At 44.7% G+C, this 13,315-nt stretch overlaps 1 protein-coding gene across 2 annotated transcripts in view; it reads right to left on the bottom strand.

Annotated features, from left to right (window-relative positions):
- Positions 1–2,817: 2,817 nt before the first annotated feature.
- The window catches only part of VSIG10 (V-set and immunoglobulin domain containing 10), a 42,390-nt gene continuing 31,892 nt past the window's right edge, over positions 2,818–13,315 (bottom strand). The window contains exons 5-10 of one of the 2 annotated variants that reach the window (XR_824209.1): positions 11,657–11,950; positions 8,471–8,581; positions 8,141–8,156; positions 6,439–6,650; positions 4,583–5,552; positions 2,818–4,156 (exon numbers count right to left, since the gene is read on the bottom strand). Coding sequence is in view for 1 of the 2 variants with exons in the window: in XM_010828536.1 (XP_010826838.1) it covers positions 5,497–5,552; positions 6,439–6,650; positions 8,141–8,156; positions 8,471–8,581; positions 11,657–11,950 (689 nt within the window). In the remaining variant the exon portion in view is untranslated. Of the gene's footprint in view, positions 5,553–6,438; positions 6,651–8,140; positions 8,157–8,470; positions 8,582–11,656; positions 11,951–13,315 lie in introns of both variants that reach the window. The other variant, XM_010828536.1, reaches the window with a different exon arrangement.

Raw genomic sequence — 13,315 nt, 5'->3', positions numbered from 1 at the left:
GGGGGAGAGATGGGTCAAACGGAGTGGGGAGGACTATAAGGGCCAGATAAGGACCGGAGATGGAGGGAGGAGGTGTGGGTTAAAAAAGGGATGCGGTGGAGCTGAGGGAAAAACGAAGGCTGGGGTAAGGAAAGGCATCGGCGAGCTGAGGAGATGGGGCAGGGTGAAAATCGGAGTGAGGGGTGGGGCGGGAATCAGTTTGGAAGGTGAACCTGAAGACCCAAGGAATCAGTATTGGGAAAAACAAAAAGCGAAGCCTGAGGAAATAATTGGGGTGGGAGGGTGAGGGTCTGGGAATTCCTGAGAGAGGGAAGAAATGAGAGGAATAAAACTGGGGACCTGAGGCGGCAGGGAGCTCAGAGGTTAAATGGGAGCCGCGGTAGAGGAATAAAAGGGCTGAGTGCAGGGTCAGAGGAAGGGGTCGTTTTATGAAAAAATGGGAACCAGAAAAAGAAAGCCCATTGGAAAATGGAGGATGAAAACGGAAATGCTGTGGTTATAAGGGGTAGAAGGCAAGGGGCAAACAGCCAGAGAAAAAGAGGAGTTGGGCTGGAAAAACAGAAGCTGGTAATAAACACACACACAACATGGAGTGAAAGTTGCTCAGTCGCGTCCAGACTTTTGAGACCCCATGGACACAGTACATGGAATTCTCCAGGCCAGAATACTGGAGTGGGTAGCCTTTCCCGTCTCCAGGGGATCTTCCCAACCCAGGGAGAGAACCCTGGTCTCCCGAATTGCAGGCGGATTCTTTACTAGCTGAGCCATAAGGGAAGCCCCAGCACATGGAGAGACTGGATTTAAAACAACCTGGGAAACATGGGTTTGGTTAGAAGGTAAGGGACTTGAAAATGGGACAGCTTTGATTAGAGTTTAGGAAGCTTGGAGTGAAGTAGAGAAACACAGGAGAGACAATGACCCAAGAAAAAAGCCTCTAACAGGGATAGGGAGTGGAGCTGGGCCTCCTCAAGTGGGAGTTGAGGTGAGACTTTGTTACTGTTTCTGTTCAGTCATTCAGTCTTGTCTGACTCTTTGCCACCCCATGGACTGCAGCATGCCAGGCTTCCCTGTCCTTCACTGTCTCTCACACTTTGCTCAAACTCATGTCCATTGAGTTGGTGATGCCATCCAACCATCTCATTCTCTGTTGTCCCCTTTTCCTCCCCTCAGTCTTTCCCAGGATCAGGGTCTTTTCCAGTGAGTTGGCTCTTCGCATCAGGTGGCCAAAGGATTGGAGCTTCAGCTTCAAAATCAGTTCTTCCAATGAATATTCAGGACTGATTTCTTTAGGATTGACTGGTTTGATCTCCTTGCTGTCCAAGGGACTCTCGAGAGTCTTGTCCAGCAGCACAGTTTGAAAGCACCAGTTCTTCAGCATTCAGCCTTACTTATGGTCCAACTCTCACATCCATACATCAGTTCAGTTCAGTTCAGTTGCTCAGTCATGTCTGTCTCTTTGCAACCCCATGAATTGCAGCACGCCAGGCTTCCCTGTCCATCACCAACTCCTGGAGATCACTCAGACTCACGTCCATCGAGTCAATGATGCCATCCAGCCATCTCATCCTCTGTCGTCCCCTTCTCCTCCTGCCCCCAATCCCTCCCAGCATCAGAGTCTTTTCCAATGAGTCAACTCTTCGCATGAGGTGGCCAAAGTACTGGAGTTTCAGCTTTAGCATCATTCCTTCCAAAGAAATTCCAGGGCTGATCTCCTTCAGAATAGACTGGTTGGATCTCCTTGCAGTCCAAGGGAATCTCAAGAATCTTCTCCAACAACATACATGACTACTGGAAAAACCATAGCCTTGACTAGACAAACCTTTGTTGGCAAAGTGATGTCTCCGCTTTTTAATACACTAAGTTTGTCATAGCTTTCCTTCCAAGGAGCAAGTGTCTTAATTTCATGGCTGCAGTCACCATCTTTAGTGATTTTGGAGCCCAAGAAAATAAAATCTCTCACAGTTTCCATTTTTCTCCCCATCTATTTGCCGTGAGGCGATGGGATGATGCCATGAACTAATGCTGAGTTTTAAGCCAGCTTTTTCATTCTCCTGTTTCACCTTCATCAAGAGGCTCTTCAGTTCCTCTTCACTTTCTGCCATTAGTGTGGTGTCATCTGCATATCTGAGGTTATTGATGTGTCTCCCAGCAATCTTGATTCCAGCTTGAGTTTCATCCAGCCTGGCATTTCGCATGATGTACTCTGCCTATAAGTTAAAATTAGCAGAGTGACAATATACAGCCTTGATGTACTCCTTTCCCAATTTTGAGCCAGTCCATTGGTCCATCTTCAGTTCTAACTGTTGCTTCTTGACCTGCATACGGGTTTCTCAGAAGGCAGGTAAGGTGGTCTGGTATTCCCATCTCTTTCAGAATTTTCCACAGTCTGTTATCATTCAGTCAAAGGCTTTAGCATAGTCAATGAAGCAGAAGTATGGGGACTACTATTAGCTGAGCCCAGTGAGAAACTCCAAAACCACCAGCCACTGCAGTGACCCAACAGCTTGCAGAAACTGTCTTTTCAGACAGTCCATCAATCTACTGCTCTATGATGATTCCTACCCTAACCCTTTAACGTTAGAAAACAGGCAATCTGACCAAAAAGAAATATGTATTTGAGGATATGCAAATACAATGGAGAGATGAGAGAGTAGGTAGCATCTACAAGTCATAGAAAAGAATAAAATGGCAGCAAGAACAATATTGTTACCAGTGTTGGGAAAGCTAGTTAAAAAAAAAAAAAAATTGTGGATGGCAATCCCATTTCCCCAAATTTTTTAGTTTGCTAATCAGGCCTAAATGAAGATCACTAAAGCATTTATTTAAAAATAACTTTATTCTATTATCTTAAAAAAACAAATCCATGTTCTAACATCAGGATGAATTTCTCCCAACCCCCCACCTCCATACCAAATATTAAAATTTAAGTAGTGCAGAGAGAGCTGTTTCTTTTTGCATCAGTTCCTGGCCAGGACCATGGTGAGAAATACCAGTTGGCACATGTTGCATCATAATAAATTTTACCCAATAAAGATGATTTTCCAGGTTTCAGTGCCTAGGTTAGGGAGATTTTCCATCATGGGCTTTCCTGCTGCAGTAATAGTAATAGGTATGTGCTTGTGAGAATGGGAACAGATATCAAAGCCACAGGATTATGGGACCCCCCTCCCCAAGGTCCACCAGGTTTTGTGGAAAAGGAATGTCAGTTGCAATGGCCCGGAAGTATTTATCTTCTAGGTTCTGATAATTATATCTCCTGGTCTCCAGTTCACAATTCATTCAGCTAAGTTTTTTTTTTTTAAAGCACAGTGTAATGAGTTGGACTTTGCCACAGAAAGTCTACAAACCACTGTCGACGACGTGCTAGTGGAGTTGGGGATGGGTCATCTTGAAGAACAAACAAAAAGCCCTAATTCTTTAAAAATCCTTAAAGCTTGAAGACACTGCCCCCCGCCCCCAGTACTTCAGCTCTTAACTGACCCAACAATATTATCCGTGCACACAGGGCTCAGATATACGTGACAGCAGTCACAGCTCAGCTGGACAAGGGTTTATCATGTTTGGCACCAAGACCTTGAAGCTCCCATTTGCAAGGGGAAAATCCTTTCTTGAAGATTTCCTATCATCAGGTGTGCATGCAAGAGAAGAGGAAGTCACGGGGAGCATTTCCATCATATTGCAAATCATTGTGTGCCTTCCAGGTAGGGAATTCTTTTTCCCCCTGCCTACAGTTTCTCTGCTTTTTCCTTTTTAAAATATGGTTGCCTCTGCACAGTGGACTGTCAGATCCAGAAATGGATTCATCAATGACTTTAAACACAGCCTGTCTTAAGTATCCCATTCTGAAATGACACTTAGACTGGTGAGAGTGGTTAAGTACATGAGGTTCCATGCAGCAAAAGATCCAGCCCATCAAGAGAACAAGGCCACAGGTATTCCTGAGGGGTGGACACTGCAACCAGCCTCTGACTTCCCCAGTGTTCTGAGCCGAGGACAGGGCTCTCACTTCTGGTGACGTCCTCAGTTTTGTTCCTTCATCCAAGAAAACTGACCTGCCCCAACCACACCGGCAGGGTAACCCTGCAGATAACCAGCTTCTCATCTTAGAAGTCCCAGGCCCTGTTATTGGAGAGGGAAGTTCTCCTTTAAGTCTTGCCTGTTAGAGCAGAATATGCAGTATTAAAGAGTGCAAATTCAAGTCAGATTTTCAAGTTTAGCACACATATTTTATACCCTTAGAAGGTCCCTGACATTTAAGAGATTAGGATGAAATCAGAAAGAAAAGAAAAGAAAACTCTATACAGGGATCTACTGGAAACAATAGCAGCTTCAACTCATCACATGTTATTTTCATTCAGAATTTAGCATTATTGAGCAGCGTATCCTCATAACATCCTTAGGAAGGAAATACATTTTCCTAATCCCATTTCTGAGATCAAGAAACCGAGGCCACAGGTCTACTATGTTACAAAACATTCCTCCTGCCTTTTTCAAAGCCACAGGAGAAAGGAAGGGTGAGAAAGTCAAAATTAATAGTGCATCACCTAAGAGGCTTGTCTATAAATATGAAGCTCTGACATACGTGAGGTTCTGGTGAAAGGCACTTCCTCTTATTGGCCCCATCTCTTTTGAAAAGAATTTCATCTCCAGGAGAGCAAAAATCCGCAGGAGAGCTCTGATGATGCCCTGGTCTGGAACCATTCTACAGAGAATGAAAGGCCCAGGTAGCAGTTTGTAACTGAACCGAGGACATCTTTTTCCCTTCCACTAGAGAAGGCAAAGGAGAAGGAGCATCTGCTAGGCACTTTCACATCCTGCAGGACCTCAGTCCCCACCATAACCCTGTAAAGTAAGTGTGATTTCACCCATTTCACAGATGAGGAAATTGAGGCTCAGGGGAAAGGTAAAGCCCAAGCCCATGAAACAGGCAAGGAGCCAGGTCCAGATTGAAGCCTGGGTGTTTCCAACTCAAAACCCAAAGCAAACTGCCTCCCTCTGATTAACAGCAGTAACTGGCACCTCTTCACCTTTTCAGAGAGCTGATGTTCACCTGGTTCTTCAGCTCACCTAGGCGGTGAGAAAGGAAATGTCCTTATCAGCCCACACTGTTCCTTTGTGTACCGGCACGGGCTAGTTACAGACCTTTAATAGTGACAAAGGACAGTGAGGCCTACTGCCTCCCCCTACTCCTGCTCCCCCATCTCAGCATCAGTCAACCTGGAGAAAGCCCAAATGTAGCTTTCCCCCCACACACTACCCATTCCCAAAGCTTTTCACCATTGTTGAGAAAAGTTACAGTAAATCAAACCAATTTAGGAAAAAAAAAGGGGGGGGGGTAGGAAAGATGTATGTGTGTTTTCCTATTTTGCTGAGAACCTCCAAACCCATTGCAGCCCTCAGGCAGGGGTGCAAGTCAAGTAAAGCAGAATATGAAACTCATCTTGAACATAGCTTTCCAAGCTTTTAAGACAGGATATCAAAGGACAGTTGTATTCTTCACACTGGCCTGTCTTCTTCTTGAATGATGTCACTCTGCTGCTCACTGCTGTCATCTGTACGGGGGCAAAAGTAGACCCAACTCTTGAGTGGTGCTCTCAGTAGAGATGACTCCATTTCCCCCTTCAGTTTTCTTTTTTAGGAAGTTAGGGGCTGCTAAGGGTTGCTTGTAGGGTCTTAGTTCCCTGACCAGGGATTGAACCTGTGCCCCTTTCAATGGAAGTCTTAACCACTGGATCACCAGGGAAGTCCTTCCCATCAGTTTTCAGTCGCCTTGATTTCCAGTCCTTTACTGGTGAGTTTCATGAATGTGCAGTTGGAGCAGGGTGGGTTTCCCTGCCTTTTACCCATTCTTTCTACTCAGAATCCACTGACCTGCTTGACACTGTCCACATTTCTTGGCTCCTGACATTCCCCTCACCTGGACCACCCTCTGCTTTCTGCTTGCTCAAACTTAACTGTCCTGAAAGACATGCCTCATAGCCCACATCTTTCATAAAATGTCTCCCAACCAATGCATCCCTCTGGGCTCTCATCTTTCTCCTGAGGTCCTGTAAATTGTAAAAGTATCATTCATCAGGCAAGTAATCGTTCCTTTGTGCCACAACTCTACTACCCTTGCAAAGGGTTGGTTAAGTCTTCCTTCTATTTTCATTTTCCCTTCATATTTTAGTCTGTTCATGCTAACTGCTTTTGTAAAGCCCATCACCATTGGTCTTGATTTTCTGGTGCCTGACAGTACCAATCTGTGTCTTTCCCAGAGCTGGCCCGCAGTAGGTATTTGTCAGTTTAATTGTTATGTTGGTAGTTAATGGGAGATTCTTAGATTCTAGATTAAACTTTAACTGTCTTTCCCAGCCCTTAAAAAGCAGACCCTTGGAGACTTCTTCCTGGGAAGCCCACCACGACCTTGCAGAGTGCTTTGAAGGGCAAAGAGCTTACCCTGCAGAGCCTGCAGTCCGTTGCCCATCTGGTCCACATTCCCGTTCACCAGTGCGGTCACTCTGTGAATGTGGCCATACTTGGTTATTTCTATTGGCGACTCCTCCCTCTCACTAGCTTCCTCCTCTTCCTCTTCTGCAGCATCTTCCTCCTCCTCCATCTCTTCCTCTTCCGAATCCACCAAAACCATGACATCACCCATGTCTTGCCTCCTAATTTCCAAAAGGGAAGAAATGATTAAGAAGATACCCTGTTTTCTCCAACTTCAGCCCTCACTTGAATAGGGAACACTCGGTTCTCTGCAGCCCCTTTGGTAACATGGACAATTCCTCATGGACTCAACGTGGTTGAGTTGTGAGATGGAGATGATGACCTTTCAAAGAGGTGCTGCCACAGACTGTCTAGATAATCACACTGTGTGCTGGGTGAATTTCATCATCCCCCGTCCCCTCTCCCCACTGTTCGTCTGGCAGGTGACCTCAGGGTCCCAAGCTCTCACCATTTCAGTTCCCCTTGCAGCACGCACAGAGATGCTCTGTTCCTTTCCTGAAATGCCCTTATTTCTCCTCTACTTACTGAAATTTCTCTTCCTTTTCATTATTCAAAGCCCTAGTAAAGTCCTCTCCCTCCCCCTGCAGCCTTGAGCTGTGACTGAGTTTGGCATCCACAGCCAGCGGTTTGGCACTTAATTGTCCTCTAGATGATTGCTAGTTCTGCCTCCCCAGCCAGACTGTACATTTCATGGGCCAGTCACAATCCTGTGAGCATGACATTCTCATTTAATCCTCACATCCTGCCTCTGAGAAACAGTTGAGGAAACAAAGGCTCAGAGAGGGTCAGGGCTTTTCCAGGAGCCTCAGGCTTGAAGGGCAGAGCAGCCATGTGAACCCAGGTCCACTTATTCCAAAGCCTTTTCCCATTATGCCAAGCTGCTCCCTCTTGTGAGAAATAAGCCTGGGAAGGACAGACTCATGCCAAAATGACCCTCAAAAATGGGGCAGTACAGGTAACACTCTCCCATGAAAGACGGTGCCAGAACAATGAAATCTCATTATTTGTCCCAGAACAGTAATACCCCAAATTATAAGCGGATAAGAGAAGCGAAGAGAAGAGTTCCTCGCTCCTGCGCAGGCTCTCCTGGGAAGTCAAGTTCCACTTAGTTGTTTCTCTCCTACTAAGGTTCCCTCCTTTTGGGAGGGGCTTCTGGGCATACGCAGACTAGTTTTCCAAAGCATGCTGTAAGATTATGACTTATTCTTCCTTTTAGCTCTTTCCAGAAAATTAGATAAATACATGAATGACTGAGCTCAACACATTCATGCTGTCTTTATGCCTCAACAACAAACCAGCAACGTGCCTCGCCCTGAGGTCTGGCATTGAAAAAGGAGCACAGACTTTGCAGTCAATCAGACCTGGGTCTGACTGCAGGTATGGCCATCACTTCCTAGATGAGCCTGCAGAAACTGCTTCGCTTCAGTGAGCCTCCCTCACCGTATCTGGAAGACGGCGATGCCAGCAGCACCCTGAGGAGTGTATGATGGGGTCTCTAATAATGCCTGAGGAAGCCCCAGCCCCGGGTCTGGCCCCTGGTGGGTGCCCAGTGGTAGTGATTACTACTGCTCTTATGAAATGTTATAAACAAAACATCAGTGAAAACAGATTATGGAAATTGGTTTCTGATTTGAGTCTAGGGGACACTCACCTGAAAGTGCTTCCTACTGAAAGGAGAAAGGAAAAAACATTAATATCCAATAAGATCTACTTCGGCCTCACAGAAGTTTCTAAGCCAGCTAACAGTTACAAAACGATGGGCAACGAGAAAACTGACCCAAAACGAGAGATGACAGGGTGCTCAGGAAGGGTACTTGGGTGCTTCATTATTGCAAATCTGGACCCAGTTTGGAAGCCTACAGAATGGAGCTTCAGGGGGGAGCATAACAGGGACCATCTTCCCCCACCCACACCCTCTCAGGAAGCCTGCAAGAGAAACAAAGGGGCCCAGGAAGTCCTTACCATTCCGGGAAGCTCTTACCTTTCCAGCAGAACACAGGGCTGTAATACAACAGGAGCCCGGTGATAATGGCCAGTCCCAGCAGAAGCAGGCTCACGATGGTGGCCACGATTCCCCCGATGTTTAGAGGTTCTGCAGACACACCACACCCTTCACTTATCCACGTGATACACACAGCTAGGAGCACAACACCTCTCCTCCCCTGCCTGGATCCTGCTCTTATCTTGGTTTCGTGACCTTGGCTGAGGCATATGACCTCTCTGTGGACTGTGTTAGTCACTCAGTTGTGTTGGACTCTTTGCAACCCCATGGATTGTAGCCCACCAGGCTTCTCTGTCCAAGGAATTCTCCAGGCAAGAATCCTGGAGTGGACTGCCATTGCCTTCTCCAGAGGAACTTCCCAACCCAGGGACCGAACCTTGGTCTCCTGCTTCACAGGCAGATTCTTTACCGTTTGAGCTACAGGGAAGCCTCATGACCTCTCTGTGCTGCTGCTGCTAAGTTGCTTCAGTCGTGTCTGACTCTGTGCAACCCCATAGACGGCAGCCCACCAGGCTCCCCCGTCCCTGGGATTCTCCAGGCAAGAACACTGGAGTGGGTTGCCATTTCCTTCTCCAATGCATGAAAGTGAAAAGTGAAAGTGAAGTCGTTCAGTCGTGTCCGACTCTTAGCGACCCCATGGACTGCAGCCTACCAGGCTCCTCCGCCTAGGGGATTTTCCAGGCAAGAGGACTGGAGTGGGGTGCCATTGACTTCTCTGTAAAGCAAGACAAATATCTCATTTTCCTACTTCATACAGTTTGTGGGAATCAAATGAAGCATGTGATACAAAAGAACATTGGAAAGTTAAAATCTCTGTCTTCATACATCAAGACTGCTGTTAAGGCTACAGTAATTAGGACTGTGAATTACTAGTGCCGCAATGACATGATCAACAGAACAGAATAGGAAGGGACTTCTCTGGTGGTCTAGTGGTTAAGACATTGGGCTTCTACTCTACAGGGCATGGGTTCAATAAGAACAGGTCTATGAACAAAAGGAAACTTGATATAGGACAGACTAGTGAGTAAAAAAGGAACTCTTTAGGAAGTCATATTAGACCAAATGGTTATCCAAACTGGGGGTGGAGGAAACTTGATGTCTACTTCCTCCATTCACCAAAGTCAACTGTAGATGGACTACAGAGTTAACTGTGAAAGGCAAGCAATAAAACATTAAGAAGACAATATAAAAGAATGCCTTCATGACCATAGGATAGATAAGGATTTCTTAAGACACAGAAATGCTAGTGATACAAGAAAATATTCATAAAATCAACCACATTAAAGAACCTCTGCAAATCAAAGGATACCATAAACAAAGCAAGAAGGACTAACTGAAAGATATTTGTAACATGTAAAACAAGGAATTAGTGTGTGGAATTTCTGAAGAACTCCTATATATCTATAATAAAGAGGAAAACATCAAAAGAGACAATTATGGGGAGTTCCTTGGTAGCCCAGTGGTTAGGATTCCAGACCTGAGTTCAGTCCCTGGTTGGGGAAGATCTAGAAAGCCACATGATGTGACCAAAAGAAAAAATTTTTTTTTAATTTTTAAATAAACTATTTTTTAAAAAGCACAATTATATATTTCATAGAAGAAAACTAAATAGCAAATAAACATATGAAATAATGTTCAGCCTTCTTAGTAATCAAAGAAATTCAAATTAGAACCACAGTGAGATTTCATTTTGCACTTACTTGATGGACAAAAATCACAAAATCTGTGGTTGAAAATCTGGGACAACTGCCATTGCAAATGGAAATTAGTATAACCACTTTGGAAAATAATTTGATATTGCCTCATAAAGATAAAAATGCACATAACCCATAACCCTTCATTTCTACTTCTTGGTACAGATATGCTGGAGACATATTTGCCTGGGGACCTGGGTATATGTGCACAGGGGGCTGGGTAAAAGATTTTCACAGCAAGACTGTTCATCAAAATAACAAAAAATCAGAACAACACAAATGTCCATCAGCAGGAAAATCAACAGTTTAGTTGTGGAATAGTGCTACAGTGGAAAATTAAGAAGCCAGGAAGAGGCATAAAATATAATTACAAATGTCAGCATGAATAAATCCCGGAAAACAAAATGTGGAGTAAAAACAGCAAGTTACAAAAAGACTACATTTGTATAATAACACATTTTTTTCAAAACTCTAAAACAAAAACTAAACAATATATTATCAAGAAATGTGAAAAAAAAATGTGTACATATGCAGCAAAATTTTTCTTAAATAAAACATGAAACTCAGGAGTTACCTTTTTCAGAAGGCTCAGGATGAGACTGAAAACAGGCCTACAGGTAGGGTTGCCAGATAGAATACAGTATGCCCACTTAAATTTGGATTTCAGATAAACAATGAATAATTTTTTTTGAATAAGTATGTCCCAGGATTTCCCTGGTAGGACAGTGGCTAAACCTCCAAGCTCCCGATGCAGGGGGCCTGGGTTCAAACCCTGGTCAGGAAACTATCTCACATGCTACAACTAAGACCCAGTGCAGCCAAATAAAAAATAAAACTTTTAAATATTAAAAAGTTATGTCTGATGCAATATTTGGGACATAACACTAAAAAAAAAATTCTTTGTTTTTCTAAAGTGCAAATTTAAGTGAGCAGCATGTTTTTTTAGCTTTGCTGCTATTGTTTTCTAAATCTGCCACACTACCTACAGGTAACTTCAGCAGTGCTGGTTACTGTTCTATATCTTAAATGGGATGGTAGTTTCTTAGGTGTTCATTTTGCTGTTATGTTTCACAGCTTACAATATATAAAAATATCATTATATCTTTTATTTTAGACATGTATTTGAATATATATTTATATGTTTTATATATATATATACATTTTTTTTCTTTAGGATGTAACTGATATTAAATAACTTTTGTATCTTCCCTGGTGGCTCAGGTGGTAAAGAATCTACCTGCAGTACAGAAGACCCGGGTTTGATCCCTGGGTTGAGAAGAAATAAATTTTTTATCTTGATACAATAGAGATTTAGGACTGGACAGTAATTTCCCCATCCCTCTTGTCAAGCCACAGGTAAGCAGATATGCCTCCTCCCTGATGGCAGTGACACAAGTAGAGGGAAGCAACAAGCTGTCCCCATGCTGGTCCTCTGAAGCTCTACTCCTCCAGGGTCACTTCCATCACTCACCTTTCACGCTCAGCCAGATGTCCACCTCCCTCACCCCCACAGCATTCTCAGCCCGGCAGACGTAGTAGCCCTCGTCCAGGTCCTGGGAGCAGTTGCGGATAGTGAGGGTGGAGCTCTGGCCACTCTGGGTGATGAGGTGGTGGCCGCTGGGCTGGATGACCACCTTGGGCTGGGTGAGGTTCCTCAGCCACATGATCTTGGCAGGGGGGTAGGCTCCAGACACCTGGCAGGTAAGCGTCACACTGCCCCCCACGAAGCAAGTCTTCATGGGCTCAGAGAGAAGGGAGGGGCTCCCTGGCCATCAGGAGAAAGTAAAGAAAGAGAAACATTTGCGGTGACCTGAGAAGTTCAAGAATGTTACTTGTTTTGGAACAAAGAAACTCCAGGAATATCTGTACCACACCTGGTCTCATATAATAATAAAAGATAATATTTGTTGAGCATTTACCATGGGCTAGGCACCCTATGTATTAACCCAACTAGTTCTCAACAATAATCTTGTTATTCCCATTTTGCAGATGGGGAAACTGAGGAACACAGAAAGTCAAGTAACTTAAAGTCACACAACTAAGGAAGTGAGCAACTAAAATTTAGGGGGACCACCTGTCCTGGGTTGCCCAAGACTGAGGGGATTCCCAGCACCTGGGGCTTTCAAGGCTTGTGAAATCCTAGGCAAACCAGGATGAACTGGTCTGTGTAAGAATGGAACCCAAGAAGTCAGGCTTTTGTGATCCACTTCTCCTTACTTCCTATGTACTAGGCTTCTGTGTGTAATAACCACACTGATCAGATAAAATACGGGCACACACCCTGACAAGGGTGTTTCAGGGGACAGGAGGGCACCTGAATTAGTTTCCTGTTGTTGCTGTAACAAATTGCACAAACAGCTTAAAACAATACAAATTAATCCTCTTAGTTTTATAGTTCTGGAGGCCAGGCATCTGAACTAATCTCACAGAACTAAAGTCAGGGTGTTGGCAGAGCTGGTTCTTCCGGAGGCTCAAGGAGAGAATCCATTTCCTTTTTTCTCAGCTTCTAGAAAGGAGCCACCTGCATTGTTTGGCTCATGGCCCTTTCCTTGAATTACTCCTTCTGCTAGCATCTGTCATAACAAATCACTACCACACTGACCCTCCTGCCTCCCTCTTATGAGGAACCTCAGGATCACACTGGGCCCAACCAGAGAATCCTGGACAATCTCCCCATCTCAATATCCTTGATCACAGATGCAAAGTCCCTTTACCATGTAAGCAAACAAATTCACAGGCTCTGGGGATTAGGATGTGGATATCCTTGGGAGGCTATTCTTCTGTCTACCATAGGTCTGTCCTAGAAAACTCAAGACTGTGCATCCCTGTGGCCTTGGGGTCTGATTTAAGGGGGTGACGGGGAGCCATGAGATCTACTATGAGGATCAGTCTGTAGCCTTCACATGGGAAGCCTTTCCCCCTAATGCATATCCTCTTGGGAAGGGTAGTGAATTCATCTTGGGAGGACTTATTAAATCCATATTTTCAGCAGCTGAGGAATACAGAGCAGCATGTTGGGTTCCTGCCCAGGAGAGTGAAACTACACGCTTCCCCTTGGCAGTTGTTCCAAGAGAGAAATCTAGGGTTTCACTGCTGGCGTCCAGGGAAGAAGGAAGGGGGAAGGGGGAGG

This window comes from Bison bison, unplaced genomic scaffold, assembly GCF_000754665.1.
Source record: "Bison bison bison isolate TAMUID 2011002044 unplaced genomic scaffold, Bison_UMD1.0 scf7180017864495, whole genome shotgun sequence".
NCBI lineage: Eukaryota > Metazoa > Chordata > Mammalia > Artiodactyla > Bovidae > Bison > Bison bison.
Note: the sequence above shows the minus strand (reverse complement) of the source record. Positions and strands in the feature narration are given on the sequence as shown.